At 52.3% G+C, this 24,476-nt stretch overlaps 3 protein-coding genes across 7 annotated transcripts; all 3 read left to right on the top strand.

Moving 5' to 3' along the window:
• Positions 1–1,589: 1,589 nt before the first annotated feature.
• Positions 1,590–10,246, top strand: LOC126515963 (keratin-associated protein 4-3). Its single transcript, XM_050166039.1, has 5 exons — positions 1,590–1,852; positions 2,657–2,800; positions 2,999–3,154; positions 9,546–10,082; positions 10,183–10,246. Exons 1-4 carry the CDS (start codon positions 1,847–1,849, stop codon positions 9,657–9,659), a joined length of 420 nt encoding a protein of 139 aa, XP_050021996.1. The 5' UTR covers positions 1,590–1,846; the 3' UTR covers positions 9,660–10,082; positions 10,183–10,246.
• Aldoa (aldolase, fructose-bisphosphate A) lies at positions 10,220–15,390 on the top strand. 4 transcript variants are annotated; one of them, XM_050166038.1, is made up of 9 exons: positions 10,220–10,242; positions 12,775–12,907; positions 13,007–13,218; positions 13,663–13,717; positions 13,822–13,982; positions 14,332–14,415; positions 14,491–14,665; positions 14,813–15,012; positions 15,105–15,390. In XM_050166038.1, exons 2-9 carry the CDS (start codon positions 12,796–12,798, stop codon positions 15,198–15,200), a joined length of 1,095 nt encoding a protein of 364 aa, XP_050021995.1. In that variant the 5' UTR covers positions 10,220–10,242; positions 12,775–12,795; the 3' UTR covers positions 15,201–15,390. The 4 variants fall into 4 exon arrangements, with proteins under 4 accessions (XP_050021995.1, XP_050021993.1, XP_050021994.1 ...); XM_050166036.1 differs by lacking the exon at positions 10,220–10,242 and adding an exon at positions 10,402–10,535; XM_050166037.1 differs by lacking the exon at positions 10,220–10,242 and adding an exon at positions 10,538–10,559.
• Positions 15,391–18,328: 2,938 nt separating this feature from the next.
• Ppp4c (protein phosphatase 4 catalytic subunit) lies at positions 18,329–24,311 on the top strand. 2 transcript variants are annotated; one of them, XM_050166065.1, is made up of 9 exons: positions 18,329–18,481; positions 18,681–18,842; positions 21,057–21,108; positions 21,720–21,770; positions 21,940–22,041; positions 22,568–22,741; positions 22,831–22,957; positions 23,630–23,819; positions 23,899–24,311. In XM_050166065.1, exons 2-9 carry the CDS (start codon positions 18,745–18,747, stop codon positions 24,026–24,028), a joined length of 924 nt encoding a protein of 307 aa, XP_050022022.1. In that variant the 5' UTR covers positions 18,329–18,481; positions 18,681–18,744; the 3' UTR covers positions 24,029–24,311. The 2 variants fall into 2 exon arrangements, with proteins under 2 accessions (XP_050022022.1, XP_050022023.1); XM_050166066.1 differs by lacking the exon at positions 18,329–18,481 and having other exon boundaries at positions 18,706–18,842; positions 21,000–21,108.
• Positions 24,312–24,476: the final 165 nt, after the last annotated feature.

Genomic DNA, 24,476 nt, shown 5'->3' with positions numbered 1-24,476 from the left:
GGGGGGAGAGAAACAACCTAAAATAAAATAAAAAGTAAATAAAAAATATAAAATGAAAAGGAAGTCCAGGGGAAGCAGCTGTGGTAAGTACATCAGGGGAGGGAATCTCTTCACATAACAGGTGTGGGTGACACTGTATCACAGGCCTCCACAAGAGCTGTGTCTGTGTGCAAAGGCACGTGCGTGCACACATATGCAACCAGAAGGTTAGGAGTGACAGGGAAACTGAGCACAGCAGCAGCCAAGGGAACAGGTGCCAGATAACGCCCCCTCAGTAGGTAGAGTCAGAGCTGGATTTAGAGTCTTTAGTGTTAGGGGCTGTTGTCTTCTGGGTGGTCCCAAGGCCAAGTACTAAGAGCTTGGGTAGTGGAGATGAATCAGGACAAGCAGTGCGGCCCTGGCAGTCTGACCCAGGGGCCAGGCAGAAATGGAGACATTCAGTACCCTAGGACGAGGCTGCAGAGTGCGGAGCCCAACATGGTAACTTCCGCCTCAAGTGGGCAGCAAGACCCTGAAAGGGCACAGCTGAGCACAGGCCTGAGGGACGAGGAAGGAGTTCAAGAGAGGGAAAGGGAAGGGTGTTTTGGCCAGAGGGCAGAGCATTCCCGAGGCCTCAGAGCTGAGACAGTGCATGGCTCAGCATCCCTGAAGTAGATCTTCCATGGACTACCAAAAGAACTGATCAGACACAAAGTCGTATCTATTTCTAGATGTCTGTATGCTTTGTCCTCCAATAGAAAGACAGCAGGAGGGAAGGAAGTTTGCTTTATTCTCCGAGCTCTGGAGAGAAGCCAGGGGAGGCTGAGTAGATGGCTTTGAGTCTGCTAAGGCTGTGTTTTATCCTGCAGTCAGTGGGTGTTGGTGGTTCAGCATAGAACAGGACCAGGTGTGAGCACCGCACTCAGTGGGCTGAGGTCGCTGCTGTGAGGCCCAGAACAAACCACACTACATGGTGTGAGTTTCAGGTCAGCCTGGGTCACAGACCTCGTCTTAGCAAACAAAAGGTGAATGAAGGAGAGAAAAATGCAAAAAGCAGGGTGGGGGGAGGGGACAAGATACACTGGACGGGTGGACTGACCCTGGTGAAGTGAGAGGGGCCTGGCAGAGAAGAAAGGGAAGGCCTTGGGGACGAGGAACCTGGTGATCCCCTCACTTGCAAGCTTTTATCGTGAGACACCGTTGCCATTTAGTCAGAGCATCTGCTTTTTCGTGGGACTTGGAGGAGTCTTGCTCCTTGTCTACAATTGATCCTGCTCTTGCCCTTCTCCAGAAAATAAAGTTTAAAAACGCAGTATGTCTGAAGCAGGCAGTTCTCCCTTTGCAGAAGTGGACCCAGCCTGCCTCCTCCGACTTCCAGCATCTGACGAGCATCCTTCCTGAGCCAGCGGTGGCGAGAATTCGCTACTTCCAATTCTGGAGAGAAAGCCGGGATGGTGGCGATTACCTAAGGTACGTGGTCGAAAAAGGCAAGGAGAGTACAATGAGGCAGGAATAGAGAGTTTGGATCTCTGCGGCCGCCGTAGTGGAAGCACTGTGGTCCCCTTGGCAACGGCAAGAAGCAGCGCCAAGCTCCTGGGCGGTGCTGGCGCCTTGGCGGTTCGGACCCAAGGCAGCGTGCAATCTGTAAACGGCCCGCGGGACTTAGGGACTGCTGAGGGCGTGGCTCAGGCAAAGAGAAGGTGCTGGATCCCGAGACCCCCGCCTGTTCAGCCGCCATCCGTGGGCCTCAGGTTTCCCACTCAGGAAGAGAGGGAAGACTGGGCACTCCGGCCTAAGGGTACTCGGCTTTGAGCCCAGAATCTTCTCTTCTCTGCAGCTCCTGGACGGACTAGTGTTGACCTGCCCCATGGACGTGAGTCCAGTGCTATGTGCTCTCCTGCCTTTGAGCTTGGACTGGGGAGGGGGCTTTCTTTCTATCCCTTTTAGCTCTGGACCAGAGCTGTGAGACAGTGCCCAGGGAGCACTTCCCGGGAGGTGGCACGTTTTAGGGATCCCTAGCAAGATAGTGTGCTAGCAATCAAAGAGATAATAAGCAATACAAGCAGAGGCCTAGGGGCCAGAGAGAGGATGGAGCCTGATTGCAGGGTATGGGGTGGGGGACAGAGTAGCTAGGACTAGGGTGGGGAAGCTTTGTCCCTGAAACAAGCAGTTGTTGGGAGTCGCTGGTGGAGATGCCAGGGCAGTCTGATGTGAAAAGAAATGAGTTAGAAGAAGCGGGGCGCACGGCTTTAATCCCAGCACTTGGGAGGCAGAGACAGGCGGATCTTTGTGAGTTCGAGACCATCCTGGTCTACAGAGCTAGTAGTTCCAGATCAGGCTCCAAAACTACAGAGGAAACCCTGTCTCGGAAAAAAAAAATAAAAAGAAAGAAATGAGTTAGAAGAGGGTCGAGGGCAGAGAAAGATGACCTGTCAGATCAGAGCTAGATACAAAAATCTGTGCAGAGAAGTGTTCTACAAAGGAGAGCAGTGTTTCGCAGATATCTCTAAACCGACAGCAGGTACTTGGTAGTAAGATGAGAATGGCTGAGATGGCCGAGGGACAGGGCGGAGGTGAGTCAGTGCCCTGTGGACCTCTCACCTAGCTCTGTGCCCCTCCTGGCATCCTGTACAGCTCTTGCCCCACCTCACGCCCCTCCTCCTCTGTGCTTATCCAGACCTCCTCTGGCCCATGGAATCCAGCCCCAGCGTCCATCAGCAGCCCTCCCTTGCTGCTCCCCATCCCGGCTATCGTCTTCATCGCTGTGGGCGTGTATTTGCTGCTGCTGGGCTTGGTGCTGCTGACCAGGCACTGCCTGCTGGTGAGGAGCCTGGAGGGGCAGGACGGGACCAGGAACCTGGTGATTAGTGTGTCCCCTCACCTGCCATTTAGTCAGCGCATCTGTCCTTTTCGTGGGACCAGGAGAGCCTTCTTATCTCCAGTTAGTCCTTCCCTTGTAGAGAGGAGGGCTACCTGTCCCTGCTGTCTGGTCCAGATCCTGAGTCTTGTCATCTCCCAGGCTCAGGGCTGCTGCACAGACTGCAGCTCCCCGTGCAGGAAGCAGACTGCCTCAGAGACCCAGGACTGTTGCTGGAGCTGCGCAGAAGCCTGCGACTTCCCTCTGCCCAGTCCAGCCCACTACCTGGATGCCTGCTGCCCTCATCCCAGCGAAGCTGTGAGTTCCGTTCTTAATGCGTTCTTAACCCTCTGGTCTGGGCATGGTCCGGGCCTTCATTTCTTTGTCCAGCACATTTATTACTGAGCCCCAACCCTAGGCCAGGTACTGAGTCATAGACAGACAGCTAAAGGCAACATGGCCGCATATCAGATTGTGTCTGGAGATGAATGGTACTTGAAAGAAAAGAAAATAGGATGGCAGCTGGAGAAAGATAATTTGTGTGATTTATGTGACATGCCCAGTGCATGATCAAGACTTTTTTTTTTTTGAGATAAGGTTTCTGTGTTATATAGTGCTGGCTATCCTGGAACTCACTGTGTAGACCAGGCTGGCCTTGAACTCACAGAGCTCACCTGCCTCTGCTTCCCAAGTGCTGGGAATAAAGGTGTGAACCACCATACCCATAATCAGGACTTCTGAACAAAGTAGTCAAAAGAAAACAGGGTTGTAAGTGAAGTGCTTGTCTGGTGTGGCCTGGGACCTCGCACTGACCTCAACAAGACGCCTTCTCTTCATTGGGAGATATATTCCAGAGAGCTCACTGCTGGAGGCTGTGTACTGTTTCCACCAGCAACTCTGAGAGATGAGGATTTATTTACATTTGCAGCAGGGTCTTGCAGACAAGGCTAGCCTTAAACTCCTGGTCCTCTTGCTTCTGTCTCCTGAGTGCCGAGCCTACAGGTGTGCGCCACAACATCCTGGCTTAACTGTAATTTTTTTCACTTCTGTTTACTTCCTTGTGGTTAGTTTAAAGACAGAGAGGAGTCTGTGTCCAGTGGCCTTGGCGAGAAAGTTGCTTTGACTTTGGCATGAACCCTGCCACTGTTTCCGTGGGTCTGAGTTCCCTTTCCCCAGACCACTCTGGCTTTTCAGTGTGCTTCTAGGAGGCAGTGCTGTTCTTCCTTTATGCACATTAGCGCGTCTCTTCCCAAGTAAAATTAAATTTCATCTCAGCCGTAACCAGCTCTAGACTTCAGAGCCAGGGGCCCCCTTTGGTTCCAGAGACCTCGCTACTAGCCAGCTGAAATGGCACGGGACCATGGCCTTCCAGACATATTTGCCTTTTAGAAGTTCTGTTCCCAGCAGGACTTCATAGGTGCTAAGATGGTGGAAGGCTTAATTTTATTTCTAAAATTAAATCATATTAATTATCAAGCAGGCTGGGTTTTTGCTGGTTTAGTTGTTTTGTTTGGCTTTGCTTTTTTGAGACAGGGTCTCACTAAGTAAACCAGGCTGGCCTCAAGCTCACAGAGATCCTCCTGCCTCTGCCTCCCCAGTGCTGGGATTATAGGTGGGTTTTGTAATAAAAATCTATTTTTATTACTAAAGGTATTGTCTACGAAATACTCAGGTAGAAAGGCAAAGTGGTAAAGCACTCGGCTAGCATCACAGGAAACAAGGGAGGGTGCAGGATAGGAGGAGCGGTCATTTTCCAGGTGCTCTGTGAAGTTGCCTTCCTTGTGTGTGTGCGCTACCCTCATGCCTCACCGTGACTACCGTGCATTCCTCCCTCCCTGCAAAGATGGAGCCCCGCCACACAGTCTGCTTCCTTATGACCATTTCAACTGCACATCACACTTGGCCATGTGTCCTTGCTGAACCTGGAGCTATAGATGTATTCTTCTGCTCTCCTTGCGGAGGAATAAGAGGGCTTGGGGATGCTTGTGGCTTTCCCAGTGTTACACAGAAAAGCCTTGGCTCGCAAATGGCTCCACAGTTTAAGCTGCAGTAGAATCCTCGAGGGAGAAGCTGACCTACAGAAGACAACAGTTTTTATGTTTGTGGGTTTAAAAATGTTCAGTGTGATCAACTACCTTCTTGGACAGGGACTATTTTGGGCTCAGAGATTAAGACAACAGAGTTCCTGTCCTTGGAGTGATGACCTTCCTTAGCAGGGGGTAACAGACTGAGCTGCAGCAAATTCATAACTTGGATTGACTGTGCTTGGTGCAAATCCCTGGCAGATGTTTTGACTTTCAAAATAAATGATGAGGGCTGGCGATACAGCTGAGCTGGGACCCTAGTTCCCAGCTTTGCCTAGTGTGCAGGAGGCACTGGATTGATTCCCGGCAGCACGTAAACTAGGTGTGGATGCCTTCCGGTTCACAGGCAACAGGCCTGCACGTGTGCACAAACACACACAAGGTCAGAATGCTCGTAATAACAATCAGAAGTTCAAGATAAAGCTACATAGGAAATTCAAGGCCAGTATGGGCAAGCTACCCTATCTCAAAAATAAATTTGAGTGGTGGAGAGATGGCCCAGCAGATAGGAGCACTGGCTGCTCTTCCAAAGGACCTGGGTTTGATTCCCAGCAACCACATCAGACTCAGAACTCTTTCTGAGTCTATTTGAAAGAAGATAGCCACTGGCTGGGCGGTGGTGGCGCATGCCTTTAATCCCAGCACTCGGGAGGCAGAGGCAGGCGGATCTCTGTGAGTTCAAGGCCAGCCTGGTCCACAAGAGCTAGTTCCAGGACAGGCTCCAAAGATACAGAGAAACCCTGTCTTGAAAAACTTAAAAAAAAAAAAAAAAAGATAGCTGTTCACCCTCACTATGAAGCCACTGCTAGAACTTGCTGTGCAGAGGCCCAAGGGATCCAGAACACCTATCTCAAGGAGTTACAGGATGATTCGTGGTCCTGACACTGTCTCCTTCCCTATCTGTCCACATGGGGTGACAAGTCAGGGATGCAGCTTCTCAGGAAAAGTGATGAGCTGAGTGCTGAGGTTGACTGTGAGAAGACCCACCTGTTGGTGCAGGGCTTCAAAATCTCGTGGACCTGTGAGAAGACAGGGTCTCCCACCTGTTGGTGCATGGGCTTCAGAACCTTGTGCACACGAGAAACTGGTCCTGTCCAGTTCCTGCTGGATCCAGAAAGAGATATAGAGTGACCAAGGGGAGGCCAAGCTCGCCCCGTCCTTGATCTGTCTTCCCTCCAAGGATATTAAAGTACCTCTGTTCTCCGGGTTCCTTAAGTAACAATGCCAGCCAAAAAGGTTACAGAGCCTGTCTGTTTGGCCAGTGTAGACACTGAGGCTCACAGAAGATTGGGTGACTCCTTTGCCTGGGGTCAGATGCTCCAGCCAGACCACAAACCCGAGGTTTTCTTCCTCTCTGTAGGAGAGCCCTGCTCTCTGAATGATGGAGCCTTCATTTCTTCCCTCCCTCATGTGTACAGTACACACGAAGCCACCGTGTGAGGCTTTGTGCTGACCCTGGGGGCTCAGCACAAATAAACCAGACCATCTCCCTGTGCTCCCAGGGCTTACAATGTGGTGAAGGGCAGAGAGAAATGAGCAGACAGTTCTAGGCACAGAAGGGGGTGACCAAAAACAAGAGGGACCTCGCACATCAGGCCTCCAGGCCTCTCGCTCACTTGTAGGTAGATCTGGGGCAGGATTCTAGTCTGTACTTTTTCACAAGCTCCTGTAACTCGGATGTATGTTAGAATTAAGAACTACCGCTAAAGCGGGGCATAGTAGCACACACCTTTGATTCCAGCACTCGGGAGGGAGAAGCAGATGGATCTCTGTGAGTTCGAGGACAGCCTGGGCTACAGAGCGAGTGGGGAAACCAGACGACAGGTGTGGCTCCCTTCACCAAGTGCTCACTAAGGATCTCATTTCGGTCCACTGGCACTCTGAAAAGTCAGTGCGATATCTGTCTGAGAGACGAGGAAACTGAGGCTCAGAACATAATTTAGCCAGGCAGAATTCACACCTAGGTCTTACTATTCTAGCGCGTGAGCACCAACTAGCCAGTAAAATGTCCTGCCCTCCCGAAGTCCAAAAGGTAAACCCCACCCAAGAACACAGGGGTTAACAGGCTGCAAAGTCATTAATGTACTTAAAACAGCAGAGGTCTTCCAGGGCCCATTGCTCGTGAGAGTCAAGAAATCCATTAGCCAGTTATTAATGGCTGGACTAAACCCTTCTGTGAACAGAGCCAGAAGACGCTTTTAATACCCTCTTTCCTGAGGTAAGGGCAGTGAAGTGTTCTTTCTGGCCAGTGGCTCTGTACACAGAGTGGTGGTGTGATCCTCTAGAAACCCACAGACCCCACTTCATCCCCAGAGATGCCCAAACCATGCTCTACACAAAGAAGCCACTTCTCTTTCCCCTCCACTGACAGCCTTCGCCCCTGTTGACAGTAACAGGCCAGTTTAGACCCCTTCCCCTGGGCTGGCTGGGCTCCCCCCCTTGCTGGAGCCTCTCCTGACAGCCGATCTCTCTGGTCATCTGACACAGTACCCCGAAATCTCAGCTGTTGGAAAGGTCATTTCCCTATTCCTGGCTTGGCCCGGTTTCTGATGCAACTGTGGCTGTCACTAGCTTTGCTCGTGGCCTCAAGGAGCCAGCCTTCTGTCACACAGCCACTGGGGTGTGTCCACGCCAGTACCTTGGCCTGCCTCCCATCCATGCCTGGGGCAGTTGCAGATCATCCCAGTCCCAGGCCAGAGGAGCGAGGGTTGGCGTGTTGAATGTCCCTTCCTATCTCTCAGGACATTATGTCCACGAGACAGTCATCTCTCCTGGAGTTGAGAGGCCCTCTTCTGCCTTTCCCTAAAGAAGGCAAAGTGATATGCTTAGCTTAGTTTATACATTCAGCATCTATCTGTGGCTCAAACACCTGTTGAGCGTGTCTTCACCCTAAGTAGAGAACATGAGACCAACTATCCTTGCCTTTGAAGCCTTAGAATGAAGCCAACATTCCTGGCCTTGGGAAAATAGGCACAGGGAATCCCAGGCCCAGGGAAACCAACTCCAGTTCAAGCCAGTTTCTCTCTTTGGTTGTGTTCTTTTGGGCAAATCACTACGCATTTCCATTTTGTTTTGTAAAAAGCTCCCTTCCCCATTCAAAGTGGTTCATAAGTAGAGCATTTGCCTAATGTTCATAGGTCCTAGATTATACGCACTGAGGGGAAAAAAAGCCTTTTTTCTTTAGATTTATTTTATTGATGAGTGGTTTGCCTGAGGAAAACCCTACACCGTGTGTGCCTAAGGACATCAAAAGGTGTCACAGCCCCTGGAATTTGGGATCTGGAGTTACAATGACTCCGAGCCACTATGTAGGTGTTGGGAACTGAACTCAGGTCCTCTGGAAGAGCGAAGATTGCTCTTAACTGCTGAGCCATTGCTTCAGCCCCTCTTTTTATTTTTGTTTGTTTGTCTTGTTTGTCGTTTAGAGACAATTCGTGTAGCTCAGGCTGACTTGAACTTCTCCTGCCTTCTCCTCCAAGTGCTGGGATTGCAGGCTCAAGTCATGATACCTGGCTTAAAAAGTCAGGTTTATTTATTTATTTGTTTCTTGAGACAGGAGCTCTCTGTGTCTCTGGTTCTCAGTCTGTGGGTTACAACCCCTTCATGATCACACAGTCCTTTCCCAGAGGTTGCCTAAGACCACCGGAAAACATGAACATTTCTGGCTGGCCTCGAAATCACAAAGATTTGCCTGCCTCTGCCTCCCGAGTGCTGGGATTAAAGGCGTATGCCACCACCGCGCAAATTAGTAATGGAGTAGCAACAAAAATAACTGTATGGCTGAGGGTCACCACAACAGGAGGTGTATTAAAGGATCGCAGCGTTGGGCAGGTTGAGAGCCACTGCTGTTATGTAGCCCTGGCTGCCCTGGAACTCAGGATGTAGATCAGGCTGGCCCCAAACTTACAGAGATCCACGTGGAAGTAAGTGAGTTCCATTATGGCAGGCCACACAGTGAAATTCTGTTGGCCTCAAAACAAAGGCCAACAGAAGCCCCAAGTACTTGGTAGGTGGAAGCAGGAGGATTGTCAGGATTTTGAGGCCAACCTAGGTCTCATAGTTCCAGATTAGCGTGAGCTATGCACTGAGAACCTGTCTCACGAAGGAAGGAAGAAGGGAAGACATCTTGCAGTTTGGTTTGATGCCAGCAAAGAAGTCCAAATCCCAGAAGTTACCTTCATGAGGATCGAAATGTGCTCTCCGTGTCCTGGCTTCCTCTGGGTTGCACAGGGCTCAGAGCAGAGCAGAGCTGACTCCCCCAAATTCTAGTCATATTTAAAGCCCGTTCTTCACTGGTCTGCTCTCCTCACCCACGGAGCCCCTGCACACTGGAGCTTGGAGGCTACTGGAGTAGGCTAGTGTACTACCGTGTGTCACTATGGAGTAGGCTAGTGTACTACCGTGTCACTATGGAGTAGGCTAGTGTACTACCGTGTGTCACTATGGAGTAGGCTAGTGTACTACCGTGTGTCACTGCTGAATTCTCAGCGTGGAGAATTGCTTTGTTTCCAGAGAAGGTGGATGGAACCCTCTGTTCCCCTGGGCAGGGAGACCTCCCTTCTCCAATTGGAGGAAAGCAGACCCAAGTCCTGGTGCTGCTTCATCCACCTTCTCTTCTCCCTCAGGGTTGGGCTCCTCGATGTCCTCAATGCTGCCCCTTGTGTGACTGTGCCTGCGCCTGCCAGCTTCCGGACTGCCAGAGCCTCAACTGCCTCTGTTTCGAGATCAAGCTCAGATGAAGGATGGGAGTGGGGGGCTTGTTCTTTGGGGAGTGGCCAGCCCCTAGGGCCCCCTCTAAAATGGCCCTCGGGACACCACTGTTAGGCCACTGGAATCACAGCTGGCAGGTCCAGCCTAACCTGGGAGCCTTGAGTGGAGGGCCTGGTTCCCTGCAGGACAGAATTCTGAGAGCCCTTGGACAGCTGAATTCAGTTCCTTCGGAGGGTTGGAAGGAAAAGGGGCCCGAAAGGGGCTGATGTTCGGCCCAGTGCCCCTACCCCTCACCCCCTCCCTCCCTGGTAAATTATATATATAAGTGAAGGTGAGGATGCAGGACGTTGCTCACCTAGTCAACTGTATGAGAGGGCTCTGCCAACCTGGAATATCAAGATATAGGGACAGCCAGTCGCAGCCTGCCTATAGACTCCCAGTTATTTTAAGAGGTGAGTATCCTGCCTGTATTAAAGAGGAGGGGACCAAAGGAGTCAGTGGGAGGCAACAATCAGACACCCCAGCAACCTTCCGACTTGCTTTGCCTTATAGATCCCAGGCCGGAGACTCTTCGCCGCTCTATTTTCAAGGAAGAGGTTCTTCTAAAGACCGGTGAGTGGGCAGGGGCACCTCCTCCCCTCCAGGCAAACCAAAGCTTCCATTTTCTTCCCCGACTCAGGGGCCCCACGCTGGCATGAATGTCAGGAGCCTCAGGTTTCCCTAAATATAGGTCCCTGCCGCGGGATTCGTGGTGGGGAAAGGGCAGGGGTTACCGGGCAGGGACACTGGTGCGGGTGTCTGCAGGGGAGGGGTGGAGGAGAGGCGCTGCCTTATAACCCAGCCCAGGGCCTCCGGGCTCACTCGCTGCTGACCAGGCTCTGCCGGCTTCTTTCACAGCGCCACAGGTGGGCCGCTCGCCAGATCCCAGGGTAGGGATGGGGGCTGCAGATTGGGGTCAGAGGGAACTGGATGCTTTGAGAGTAAGTGGGTGGCAGAGAGCTCGGAGACGGATTTTTATTTTGGAGAAGAAAATCAGGTTCGGGGAAGACGAGTCTGGCTTGAGCCAGCCCTTGTCGATCATTTCCTCAAAGATGGTGTTTTAGCTGTAGCGGGAGGTGACTCCCGCCAATCTGCTAGCTTAGCCCGGACCAGGCTAGGCCACTCTTTCGCGATGTGGCTGGCGCGCCGGTCCGAGGAGGCTTTGCCTGCGTACCCCGCTAGCTAAGTCGCCCTCTCTCACTCCTTGTGGGTGCTCCGGCCGGGGAGGGGCCGGTTGCGCCCCGTAGCTGTACCAGGCGGGCAGGCGCGGAACCTCTGGGTTCTTCGCAGTAATGTCAGGCTGCCACTGCGCAGGCCGGAAGCCAGGGGTCTAGAAGGGGAGGCCAGCCACCATCTCCCTCTGACACTCCCACCCCCTCGCCAGCCCACATTCCGGCTGAGTCACGACGCTCGCGCGCGCGCCGGGCTGGAGCTGGGGGAGGGAGGGCCCTGGTGACCCGAGGGATGTGGCTCGAGTCACGTCCTAGCGGAGCGGAGGAGGGATCGGGTTCTGACCGCTCGTCTCCGCCCCAGCGCCGCCTCCTATCGTTGCATCTTGAGGCGGTGCCTTGCACAGTGCCTGCCTGCAATTGGACACTTAGTGTCCCAGCAAGGAAAAATACCCGCAGAGGGCGGAGCGGCGCCTTTAAATGTCCGAGGCCCCGCCTCCCGTCGTCACCTCCTTCCCCCTCAGCTCAATAGGCTGCGTTCTTTTGGAACGCACGCAGATCGGGGTTCTGGTGACTCTCTCCGCGTTCGGTCCTCTGTCCTTTCGCTCACCCACCGCCGTAGCCGGCAGACCCACCCCCTCCTGTGCCAGGTGAGCGCCATTTGACACGTGCCCGGGGAAGGGACCTTGGGGTAGGATCCCGGGCCGGTGGCGGGGGCAAAGCAGCAGCGCGGAGCCTCCATCCCCACGGCCCCTCGCTTCTCCCTTCTCTACCCCCACGCTCGCCCCCAGCCCAGCTTCTGCCCTCCAGCCTGCGCCCTGGGAGCGCGCTGCGCCACGCAGCACCTCCGTGCGCTGAGTCATGGCGGGGGAGGAAGCAAGATGATGTGGAAAATTAGACCCCCTTTTTTTATTTTTGCAAGGACTCCCCCCACCTATGCAAACATTAGGGTCTCATTGCCAGTTCGAGGATCCCAAGAAGCGATGGGTGTGGGAAGGTCAGCTCGTAGACTGCGTCAGGGTTCCTCGATGGGGTGGGGGAGTTTGCTTCCTTTTGGGGGAGCCCCTGTGGAGGAGGGGAAACTCCTCTCTGCCTTGCTCCGTGGCCCATTAACACCTCGCTATCTTTTTCTTATCTTGTGACCTTGATTCTGAGCCTGGGACTGCTACCGATGCACACACGGGAGCACTTTTCAGGGAAGGGGTGGGGCACGTGTCTCACTTCTACCCTTTCCCCTTGGGCAGTGTGGAGGCAAAGCTTCCTTTCCACCTGAGCTCCATAGCCCTTTCTCTCTGTTTTTGATTACCCTGTATTTTTCCTAATATCCTTTTCCTAACACCCCCCCCCACCAGGAGGGAGAAGCCTGACCTTGGGGTGTCCTTGAAGCCTGGGCCAGACCTGGGTAGATCACAAGGGACGCCCCACCTCAGTCAGAAAATCTGGGTTCTATCTCCTCTCTTTGCTGTGTGACTTCAAACACAGATGATTTCTTTCTTGGGCTCTTTCAGATGATGGTATTGGGCTCTCTGCCCTATATGATCCTTATATTCTAAAATACTCCCGGTTCAATTTTGTTTCTAGGCAAGGTGACCCATGGCAACGCGCAAGCCAGATGGGTCCAGCTTCAACATGACCCGCCTGTCCCTGGCTCTGGCTTTTTCCTTTCCCCCAGTTGCCAGTGAGCAACCCCACTCTGAGCTGGGCAACACCCAGCAACAGACAGAGTTAGGAAAGGTACAGGAAGAGGCAGGTCTAGTATAGGGAAGTTGGGTGCACGGGAGAGCTCTGGGACAGGAAGTAGCCCAGGACCCTTAGGGAGTGGGGCAGGGGAGGTGGGGCTGCTTCCCTGCCCTCCAGGGAAGGAGTCCTCATTTACCGGGGGAGACTATAGGATGGCCCAACTAACCACTTGTCCCTGTCTGTCTCCTTCCCTCAGGAACGTGCTGTCACTGGCACCATGCCCTACCCATACCCAGCACTAACCCCGGAGCAGAAGAAGGAGCTGTCTGACATCGCTCACCGAATTGTGGCTCCGGGCAAGGGCATCCTGGCTGCAGATGAGTCCACTGGTGCGGTAGAGGCAGGAGAAACGGGGGGAAGGGGCGGGGGACCCGGGGCTGGAGATGGCAGGCTGATCCCCTTGTCCTTTCGCACGATCCTCCCTCCAGGAAGCATTGCTAAGCGGCTGCAGTCCATTGGCACTGAGAACACCGAAGAGAACAGGCGCTTCTACCGCCAGCTGCTGCTAACTGCTGATGACCGTGTGAACCCCTGCATTGGGGGGGTGATCCTCTTCCACGAAACACTCTACCAGAAGGCGGATGATGGACGTCCCTTCCCCCAAGTTATCAAGTCCAAGGGCGGTGTTGTGGGCATTAAGGTGAGGGCCCTGGAGGTGTAAGATTCGAGATGGATCTGGGGAAGCGGATTAATAGGGCAGGGATTGGGTGCTGAGTTAGCAGGGCCTAGGGATTTAGGTATGGTCTGCTCCAGACTTAGGGTGGAACCCAGGTCCTTTTGCATGCTAGGCAAGTGCTCTATCTCTGAACTCTACAGCCCCTATGGTTCTAAGGTGTTTCCTTATTTTACAGCTTGTTTAAATAAGATTTTCCTTATTTACAGCTGAAAAAGTCAAAGTGCAAAGCAGTGAAGCGGTTTGCTTAGTGAGAGGCTCCTCCAATTAATGTTCTCTCAGATAATACGTGTATCTTTCCTCGTGGGACTCAAAAAATATTTGTAGGCACTGAGAGGCTGCAGTGAGGGATGAAGCTGGTTGGGTAGAAGGAGGATGGTAGAGCTGAATTGCTGCCCTATATCCTGGCAGGTAGATAAAGGCGTGGTGCCCCTGGCAGGAACCAATGGTGAGACCACCACCCAAGGTGAGTGTGATCTGCCTCCTTCCCTTCCTCACCAGCTCACCAGGGGCCCGGAGTGGAATCGTGACTCTGCCTCTGCCTCTCTTCGTTTTGTTCCTCCTCTTCAGGGCTGGATGGGCTGTCAGAACGCTGTGCCCAGTATAAGAAGGATGGAGCTGACTTTGCCAAATGGCGCTGTGTGCTCAAGATTGGGGAGCATACTCCTTCAGCCCTTGCCATCATGGAAAATGCCAATGTTCTGGCCCGTTATGCCAGCATCTGCCAGCAGGTGGGACTGAAGGACTGGGCCACAGTAGACCACTTCCTACGCCATTCGGTTCCAGTGTGGGCTAGCTTTCTGTCCATCTGCCAGGACATCTCCCTCCCCCAGAGCAACTGTTCTCAATGCCAAACAAGTGGAGGCCACTCTGCGAAGCAGTGGTGGGAGGGAGCGGGGGGGGGGGGGGGGGGGGGGGGGGGGGGGGGGGGGGGGGGGGGGGGGGGGGAGTGTGGGAAAATCTGAGGCTGAGGCCTTTGAAGCCTTGATTCACTATCATCATCAAGATAACATCTTGGCTAAGGTGGAGATTAGTAGGTGGGGTTCCCAGTCAAGAGACCTCACTACCCTGTCCCCACAGAATGGCATTGTACCCATTGTGGAGCCTGAAATCCTTCCTGATGGAGACCATGACCTAAAGCGCTGCCAGTATGTAACTGAGAAGGTAGGTTAGGTTGCCTGTGTGTGGCCAGGGTAATGTGGCCTGGGTCCTTTCACCTCACACCCTGCCCTGTTCCAGGTACTGGCTGCTGTGTACAAGGCTCTGAGTGACCACCATGTCTATCTGGAAGGCACACTGCTGAAGCCCAACATGGTCACCCCAGGCCATGCTTGTACCCAGAAGTATTCCAATGAGGAGATTGCCATGGCAACTGTCACAGCCCTGCGTCGCACAGTGCCCCCTGCTGTCACTGGTGAGGCCCACTTCCCTCATCTTGGTTGGTGAAGTGGATAGCTATGCCATCACATTTGACTCCTTTCCAGGGTAGCTTCTGGCAGCTCCTCCCTGCCCTGCACCTCTAGTGAAAGCCCCCCCCTTTCCTTCTGCCCTTAATCTCCAGGAGTCACTTTCCTGTCTGGAGGGCAGAGCGAGGAAGAGGCGTCCATCAACCTCAATGCCATCAACAAGTGCCCACTGCTGAAGCCATGGGCCTTGACTTTCTCTTACGGCCGGGCCCTGCAGGCCTCTGCTCTGAAGGCCTGGGGCGGAAAGAAGGAGAACCTGAAGGCTGCCCAGGAGGAATACATCAAGCGAGCCCTGGTAAGGCAGCGTGAAGGTGGGAGCGCGTGCCTGGGCGTTCAGGGGGAGGGGGCACCCAGAAGAACTCTCACCTGGTTTCTCTTCCCTTTTAGGCCAACAGCCTTGCTTGTCAAGGAAAGTACACCCCAAGTGGTCAATCTGGAGCCGCAGCCAGCGAATCTCTCTTCATCTCTAACCATGCCTACTAAGCAGAGGTGATCCAAGGCTGCCCCATCAACACTCCAGGCCCCCGCCTACCCACTTGCTTTTGAAGAGGGGGCCTTCAGGCTTTCCCATCCATCACTCTTGCTGCCCTTGTGACTGGTGTGGTGTTGTCTGCGAATGCTAATTCTGCCATCCCTTCCAGCCCACTGCCAATAAACAACTATTTAAGGGCGAGTCTGTTGTCCATGTCTTGTAGGGTATAGGGGAAGCTAGGGAGGTAGCAAAGTTTAGGAAAGAGCCTTATTTTGGGTTCTTCCTGTGCCATTAAAAGGATGGAGTAGGGCTTTGTTGGTCTGTGTATGTTTGGGTGAGGGTTTTGAGAAAGACTACTGTGAAGTGTGGTAACCCCTTCTAATTGAAGGTAACTGATTTGCTCACCTTCCGAGTGCTGGGTTTATAAGCATAGGGCACAGTGCCCAGTCTAAGCCATGCTGGGATCCAATCCAGGGCTTCATCAATACTAGGCAAGGACTGTGCTATATCCCCAGCCCTCTCCTTCCTAACTAGGCTTTGTTATCTTGCCCAAGATAAAAGTTTATTGGTGGGATAAAGCAGCTGTTTCCCAACTGCGTGCAACATGAAATGGAATTGCCAACAGCTTTTTAGGTTTTTGAGAACGTGGATCTTTTTTGAAGAATCAATCCTCTCCCACACAGAGGATACACAATTCATAGGTCTACACCTGCAGAACTCAGGTTCCGCGTTTAGAATGGAGCTTCTTGAGCTGCTGGTGTTCCTTGATGGCTAGAACAAGAGCCCCACACCAAACCACGGGCCAGTCTTTGAATTCTTGCCACCCAATGTTGGGTATAGGATTTTTTTTTTTTAAAGTGTCTGTCTGAATGTGTGTGTGTGTGTACAATTAGTGCCTGATGCCCTTGGCCAGAAGAGGGTTTCAGATCCATTGAACCTGGAGTTATTCATGGTTGTGAGCCAGTATGTTGGTGCTGGGAATTGAATCTGGGTCTTGCAAGAGCAATAAGTATTCTGAAGTGCAGCCGCATCATAGCTCTAATAATGTAACATGGCTGATGATTCTAGGTATTAAATAGGGACTTGTTTCGTCTGAACTGTTGTGTCCTGTAGTCTCTCCAGCCTTCCTGCTCTGGATCCTTTCTGTGCTGATTTCCCTTCAAGACAGATTTTTGCACTTTTTCTGTTATAAGTTATGATCTGCATAGGACAGTTTAGTAGGGGTATCAAAACACGGTCTCTGCTGTCCTCATCTTTCTCTGTATGTTCTTTTTTTTTGTTTGTTTTGTTTTGTTTTGTTTTTCGAGACAGGGTTTCTCTGGTTTTGGAGCCTGTCCTGGAACTAGCTCTTGTAGACCAGGCTGGTCTCGAACTCACAGAGATCCACCTGCCTCTGCCTCCCGAGTGCTGGGATTAAAGGCGTGCGCCACCACCGCCCGGCTCTCTGTATGTTCTATAGCCAAAGCCAAGCTCAGGCTGGGAATACAGCTCTGGGTGAGCACTTGGTTGGCATTCATAAGTTCCATCACCAGCACTTCAAAGAAAAAATCTCTAGTGCTCCGAAATTTCGTTTCACATCTTTGCACACCACTTGTAACTCTAGGACAGTCTTTTGTCTTCCAAGATGGTTTCTTCGTAGCTTTGAAGCCTGTCCTACCTCTTGTAGACCACGCCCTTGATCTGCCTGCCTCTGCCTTCCAAGTGCTGGTACTAAAGGCCTGCGCCAACACCGCCCAGCTTTGATTGTGGTTTGTGTGTGTGTGTGTGTGTGTGTGTGTGTGTGGTTTTGTTTTGTTTTTTCTTGAGACAAGGTTTCTCTGTGTAGTCCTGGGTGTGCTGGAACTCTGTAGACAGAACACCTGCCTCTGCGGGGATCAAAGGTGTGTACCACCATCTCCTGGCTTTTGGGAAGCAAATCTTACGCCACATAATTGAGGGCCAGTAAAAAAAGTGAAAAAGATTTCAACTGAGCACTCGGGAGGCAGAGACAAGAAGTGAGTTCAAGGCCAGCCTGGTCTACAAAGCAAGTTCTGGAACACAGAAACCCTGCCTTGAAAAACAAAAACCGAAATTTCCAAAGGTGATGTGCAAAAGTGGAGACTTGGGAGATTAAAATCAGTAACCTGTCAGAAGACTAAGGAAGCAGAAGCTTCAGTGTGAATTTGGAGAGGGTTGGGTCTTAGCTTTTGTGTTGCTTTGAGTTTCAGAAAGTAAACGGGAGATGGGAATCAGACTTAAACCGCTTTTTCTGGGTTCACATTTGAACTTTGGTTCAAACACCAAATTTTTAGTTTTGCAACTGAGCATGTTAACCTGAGCCATCGTCACGTTGAAGGAAATATGTCCAGGCAAAAGAAAGTTATTTGGGTGTGGGCTGCATAACACCTGTAATTAGTACTTGGGAGGCCGAGACAAGATTTGCTGTGAGTTAGGATCAGCACAGATGGATATTTTGTAAATTTTGGGCCATTCTGAGGCACAGTGAGACAAGAAGAAACATGTTAGACTATTTTGGGATGCAGGGAGTCTTAAAAAGAAGCTCGGTGTGAGTGGAGTAGGCACTTTATTTTTTTTTTTCAGTTAGACTTAAGCTTGTGTGTGTTTTCTCTCTGATCACCCTGTGTGTCCTGAGGGTCCAGTTCAGATCAGTTAGGCTTGGTGACAAGTCGTATTTATCAAATATGTCTTCTTGGTGAGTTTTGTTTGTTTTTGAGTATTTACTATGTAGCTGTGACAGCCTCAAATCCACGATCCAGTCTCAACCTCCTGTATTCTGGGATTACAAATAGGTGTGCCACATACCTGGCCCAGGTTCTGAAATCCCGTGGCAAACGTTTAGGGCCGCGCCATGCAAGATCCGTGGCTAGGGTTGGCCCATTCATTGAACAACTATACATGTCTGCAATACTTGGCTTTATTCTAAACGGTGGAAAAGCAATGATGAACATGGCAGCTTCACCCTCGGACTTGTCGTAGAAGAAGGGCAGAAAGCAGGCAAGAGAAAAGTGTAACGTGAGATGACAAGTCTATCAGAACGTACGTCATTTGGGTACATAATTGAAATACGCTAATGCTTGCCTCCAAGACTCCGTCGCCCGCCCACTTCCGATTCCTTAGTTCCTCCTTCCGCATGCCGCGAGAGGGGCGTGATCGGATGTGTCACTTCCGGCGCGCGACAGACCTGGCCTCCCTTTGCTTCCGCGGCGGGGCCGGAAGTAGAGGCGACGGTGGCGGAGGCCCAAAGCGAAGGAAAGTGGGGAGTCGGAGAGACCCAGCCGGAGTCCTAGCGGCGGTAATTGTCCGAGACCCCTCTAGGCCACCGTCCTTAGCGCGGGCCCGCGGGGTTCGACGGGAGTTGGCGGGGTACGGCCAGGGCAGCGGGACGCCGAGGGTCCTGGGCCGCCGTGAGGGGAGGGGGGGCGGTCCCAGAATCGAGTCCCCCCCTCCCGCACGGGCCCTCTGATTGGCGGGCTCGCCTTCGCTTTTCCCAGGAGACCCCTGTGCGGTCCGGAGGGGGCGGCGGCCCCGACTCTGACCCGCGCCGGGGGGTGGGCCATGGCGGAAATCAGCGACCTGGATCGGCAGATCGAGCAACTGCGGCGCTGCGAGCTCATCAAAGAGAGCGAAGTCAAGGCCCTGTGCGCTAAGGCCAGGTGAGCCCGCGGGCCCGCAGGAGAGAGGCCAGCCGGTCGGCCAGGGGTTCCGGCTGGATGGACTAAGCTGAGAACTTTAGGGCTTGTCCCATCCCGGAAGCATTCCCGGAGAGGAGCGGTCCCGAGGGCCACTTCACCCCAGGAACCACGGATCGGATGTAGATGCGTTTCTAATGGAACAAGAGCGAGTGACAGAAAGTTTTTAGGAAACTCAGGGAAACCGGCCTGCCCTGTTGGGGCGAAAGAGAAAGTTTCTTGGAGAGACTGAGTTCTGAGACAGGCCTTGAATAAAGAGCTGGTTCAAGGCAACAAAAAAAAAAAAAACATTGTGGTTTGTAAAAAGTCTCTCAGTCCCATCAGTCCTTAAAGAGAAAGTGGTTTTGTGCTCCCTTTACCAAACACGGACTATGATTGTCCCACTTATCAGCAAGGAAGGAATGGAACTGCCTCTCCGAATACTGGTCCTTTTAGTTGTGATTCAAGAAGATGGAGTTGGGTCAGTCTCGTGTTCTGCTGGTACCCCAAGAAAAACATAGTAGCTAAACTAGAATAGGGCATAATGAATTCCAGACCAGTTTGGTTTACTGCGTGGGGCCCTGTTAAAAATAAATAAGAAAGTCACGGTCCTTGCACACCTCTACTCCCAAGCACGTGGGGGGGGGGTTTAAGGAGTTTAGGGTCATCTTCAGCTAGGTCGAGGCCACCACGTGAGACTGTGGCTAATAAAATAAAGGAAAAAAAAACCTTAAAAGGGTTAAGCGCTATACATATGGAGAGAGGCAGCTTTTCTAGGAAGTTTTGGATGCGGTGACAGTGAACTTGAGTCTGCTCTGCCACTTTATGCGGTGATGATTTTGAAGTCAGTAAAGCGGAACAGGTTGTGTTCAGTAAAATGGTTGTGAATATTCTTCTAGTGGATCTGGGCTCGAAGTAAACTTGGCGTGCTCTTTGGGTAGTGTAAGTCAGGATGTGGTGATACTCGTGGTGGGAAGGGGACCAATGGCGTATTTGTGGATTGATGCTATCGGGTTTCTAAGAGATGCCAGTCCTGGAAAGACTCCAGCTGTCAGAGCACAGTGAGAAGGAACCTTCAAGCAGGGTAGGGGTGAAAGGGAAAGACACAGGCGACAGTTGAGGCTGGTTACCTGCCTCTTCTGGGAACTGCTTCAGTGTGGCTTCTACCCTGTTTAATGGAACAGTAGCTTGGTCCTCACCCTTGCCCTCCAATCCTGTGTGGCAGGGAGTGGGGGGTGGAGATAGAGACTGTGTCTTCTGTGTTTCCTCCCACGTGGCTCTAGCTGGCCTTGAACGAGGCAGCATCTCTGTGCTGGGAATCCTGAGATCTGCCCAGTGTTGGCCATCCCATGACACTGACCCTAACACAGTTGTCTATACTGTCTTGACCTGCGTGTGAGCTTAGTGCTGTGCTTAAGCTCAGGTTTGGAGATGGGAGGGCTGCTGAGAGTGGACTGCAGGAACTGCCGAAGGGATTTTGAGAAGTAGTTCGCACTACAAGAACTAGAGCCAATTCCATATGCTGTAAATTCATGCTACGGTGGTGCAGTCCTTCAATCCTAGCACACAGGAGGCAGAGACAGGTAGATCTCTTGTCCTTGAGATGATCTTGGTCTACACATCAAGTTCCAGACTAGCCAGGGATACAAAATGAGACCCAGTCTCAAAAAAAAAAAAAATTGTGTTTTTTTTTGTTTTTGTTTTGTTTTGATTTTCCTTCTAATTGCCAACAGTGAAGGAGCAACACAACCCTTTGAAAAGGCATCTGGGGCACCCTGCCCTGGGCCTTACCCTTACTTTGGATAGCCTGAGAGGAGGGCTCTGATTGGTAGGGAGTGAGGTCAGCTCAGCCTAGGGACAGTCAGTGCTCTAAGGAAAAGGGACCTCCCTCCCAGGGGTGTGAGCTCTCCTCTTGAGAGGAAACCACTGGGAGAATCAAGGCTGGAAATGTCCCGGCCTGTTTGGAAGGACTTGAATGAGGGCTGGGGGCGGGGTGAGAACTTGGACTTTGTCCATTTGGCTGCAGGTATTGAGTGGTGGAAGGCCATGGTCAGTGCTTTCTGACCAAGTCATGGGGACTTCCTTCTGCCCCATGGAGGTTCAAGGACTACCTCATGTCCTCCCTCCCTCCCTCCAAAAAAGGTCAGGAATTGGGCTGGGCTGGCCTGACTGGTGACCCTGGTCTTCTCATGTCTCCAGAGAGATCTTGGTAGAAGAGAGCAACGTGCAGAGGGTGGACTCGCCAGTCACAGTGAGTACTCTGTCTCTTGGAGCCTGACTTGGTATTTTGAGGACATGGACATCCTAAGTGGTTTGATAACAGACCCCACCTCTAAATTTATGAGAGGCTAGAACATCCCTAGCCTCTTGCTTCTCAACTTTCAGGTGAGCCCTGATATAAGATTAGATGGTGGGCGAGTTTGCAGCTTAGTGATGGGGTGTTTTCCCAGTATGCATGAGGCCCTGAGTTCTAGCTTGCGCAGCACAAGAACATAAAGGGTGCTGCAAGAATTGCAATTTGTTGTGGGGTGCTCATAGCCAAGGCAGAAGTTTGTGAAACAGTAGCCCTGTGTTAGTAACTGTGCTGGACACAGGGGCAGACAGATGAAGCCAGTCTTCTTGACGCTGCTGCAGGTCTACCTGGAAAAACACATCTCCTGCACCAGGGCGTTTGGCTTTCACTGAGGGGCAATAGATGATACCAGAATAGGCTCATTTGGGACTAGAGGTGGAATTTGGGTCCTAAGATGGAGTGATAGAGCCCTGGCTGGCCTGGAGAGTAACAGCTGTTTTGAAAGATGATCCCTGGGAACAAAAAGACTGTGCCTTTGTCCACTCTGTCTACCTATTTTTCCTTCCCAGGTATGTGGTGACATCCATGGACAATTCTATGACCTCAAGGAGCTTTTCAGAGTGAGTGGGGGGACACTGGGGCTGTGAACTAGGGGGACTGGAGGACATGATCTCTGAGAGGCCTTAGGCTGCATGGTCTCTGGGTGAGACAAGGGGCTCAGCTAGACTCTGGCCACTGCTACCAGAAAGGACAGTTTGGGGCCAAGCAGAGCCATATCCCTCCTCCCAGGTAGGTGGCGATGTCCCTGAGACCAACTACCTCTTCATGGGAGACTTTGTGGACCGTGGTTTCTACAGTGTTGAAACCTTCCTCCTCCTGCTGGCTCTTAAGGTGAGGACACTTGACCCCTGGAACACGAGCCTTAGCCACTACTTGCTGCCCTCATCACCCTCCCTGTCACCTATCTTGGAGCTTTGCTGTGGCTGTGGACTGTGTGCTTAGCGGGGCTGGTCATGACTGCGGCCATGAGTGGGGCCGTCTCCTGAGCCTTGAGGAAGAGACTGGTGATGTGAGTTCTGGGAAGCAGGCAGAGGCCATGTGTTCGGGGAGCAGCAGGAGTTGAGTGAACTGGGAGAGTTCATTGGTGAGCGGCCACGGTGGGGTGGGGCGGGGCACTGAGGACTGGAGCCTGAGTCTGGCAGGTGAGAGGAATCTTGTAGTTCTCTGGAAAAGGCCCCTAGGAGCCTGTGAGGCAGGGACACCATGATTATGTAAGAGATAACAGGAGTCTAGGTTAGGCAGGTCATGGTGAAGACTGAGTGAGGCTGGTGGATACATCTTGGAGATCTTGGAGACTTGGGAGGGGCTAAGTGGGGAATGGAGACTAGAACCAGTCCTGGCTTGGTGCTGCTTCTAGGTTCGATATCCTGACCGCATCACTTTGATCCGGGGCAATCACGAGAGCCGCCAGATCACCCAGGTCTATGGCTTCTATGATGAGTGCTTGCGCAAATATGGCTCAGTGACTGTCTGGCGCTACTGCACTGAGATCTTTGACTACCTCAGCCTGTCCGCCATCATCGATGGCAAGGTAGGTTGGCCGGATCTCCTTGGGGGCGGGGCAATGGTGGGACTCTGGGCTTCCACCTCCATTCTCTGTGGTATTACACTCCCTTCTAGATCTTCTGTGTGCATGGGGGCCTCTCCCCTTCCATCCAGACCCTGGACCAGATCCGGACGATTGACCGGAAGCAAGAGGTGCCCCATGATGGACCCATGTGTGACCTCTTGTGGTCTGACCCTGAAGGTGAGGGCGGCACCTGAACTGGCTGTCCCATTAGCTGTGGAGACTGGATAAAGCAAGTGTATGACAAGAGGAGAGTCGGGGCAGGGAAGAGAAGGGCAAGTTTGGTCCATACTGGTTTCTGCCTTCCACTGCCTGACTGGACCCTCCATAAGAGCAGACAGCATGAGTGGTGGTGTACTGCGGCCTGTAGTGGTGGCCCTGAGTTTCATGGCTCACAGGGTGGAAAGAGGCCGTAGACCTTAACAGTAGCTTCTCTGGAGGGGAAACCAGTTCCCCTAGAACAGTGACCTCTGAGGGTTCCTTATTTTGTTTGGGGCAGAACTGAAATTTAAAGCTTGGCTTTCTGCATACCAATCCTAAGCATACCCTCCAATCCCATCATTGCTACTGCAGTCTGCCCTATGGGGCTAAAGTGACCTTACTGCCAGGAGTCCTTGTTGATGGCTGGTGCTCTGGCTGTGAGCGCCTCCTATCACTAAGTGCTGCTTGGACAGTCCACTGTATGGCCGCTGATGAGGAGGCCAGCCATGAGGCAGTCTTTCTCCTCAGAGCTATCCTGTCTCCAGGATTCCCTAGAAGAAGGCAAGGTTGATGAGGGAAGAGGCACAGGCTTTTAACTCTGGTATAGTAGTTAGCCAGAGAAGCCCACATGTTGTCCTTGTCTTGTCTCAGACACCACAGGCTGGGGAGTGAGCCCCCGTGGGGCAGGCTACCTGTTCGGCAGTGATGTGGTGGCCCAGTTCAATGCAGCCAATGACATTGACATGATCTGCCGTGCTCACCAGTTGGTGATGGAAGGTTACAAGTGGCACTTCAATGAGACCGTGCTTACTGTGTGGTCAGCACCTAATTACTGCTACCGGTAAGCTGGCAGGACCAGGAGCTAGGGTGAGGGTAGACATCTAGGCCACTGTTGCTAATGGTGCTGTTCCCAAATCCAGCTGTGGGAATGTGGCAGCCATCTTGGAACTGGATGAGCATCTCCAGAAAGATTTCATCATCTTTGAGGCTGCACCCCAAGAAACACGTGGCATCCCCTCCAAGAAGCCGGTGGCCGACTATTTCCTGTGACTCCTTGGCCCCAGCCCCTCTGGCCCTTGGACCACTGTGACTGCCCTCTTCCCAGGCGGAGGCTGGTGTGGAGGGGCTGCCTGGCTTGGCTGGCCCCAGGGTGCGGACTGCTCTGGAGAGGTTGGGGCTTCTGCTCCGGGCTTCTCTTCTTCTCCCACTTTGTCCATGAAGTTTTCCAGTCATTTTTCCTTTTTTTTTCTTTTTTTCTTTTTTGGTTTTGTTTTTAGATAAAACATTTTGAGAAAAAAAAAAAGAAAAAAATTCTAATAAAACAAGAAAACTAGTACTGGGATTCTGGGATTTCTGTCAGGTTTGACCAAGGTGGACATGGAAGCCTGTCCTGTTTGTCCCCTGGCGCAGAGCCTTTAGACTCCATCTGGTGATCTTTCCCAAAGGCTGGCTTAGTTCTGGGTGAAGGCCAGGTTCCAGGACAGCCTTAATTCTTAAA

Source organism: Alexandromys fortis, unplaced genomic scaffold, assembly GCF_014885135.2.
Source record: "Alexandromys fortis isolate MF-2015 unplaced genomic scaffold, M_Fortis_MF-2015_v1.1 scaffold_146, whole genome shotgun sequence".
In the NCBI taxonomy this organism is placed as follows: Eukaryota; Metazoa; Chordata; class Mammalia; order Rodentia; family Cricetidae; genus Alexandromys; species Alexandromys fortis.
Note: the sequence above shows the minus strand (reverse complement) of the source record. Positions and strands in the feature narration are given on the sequence as shown.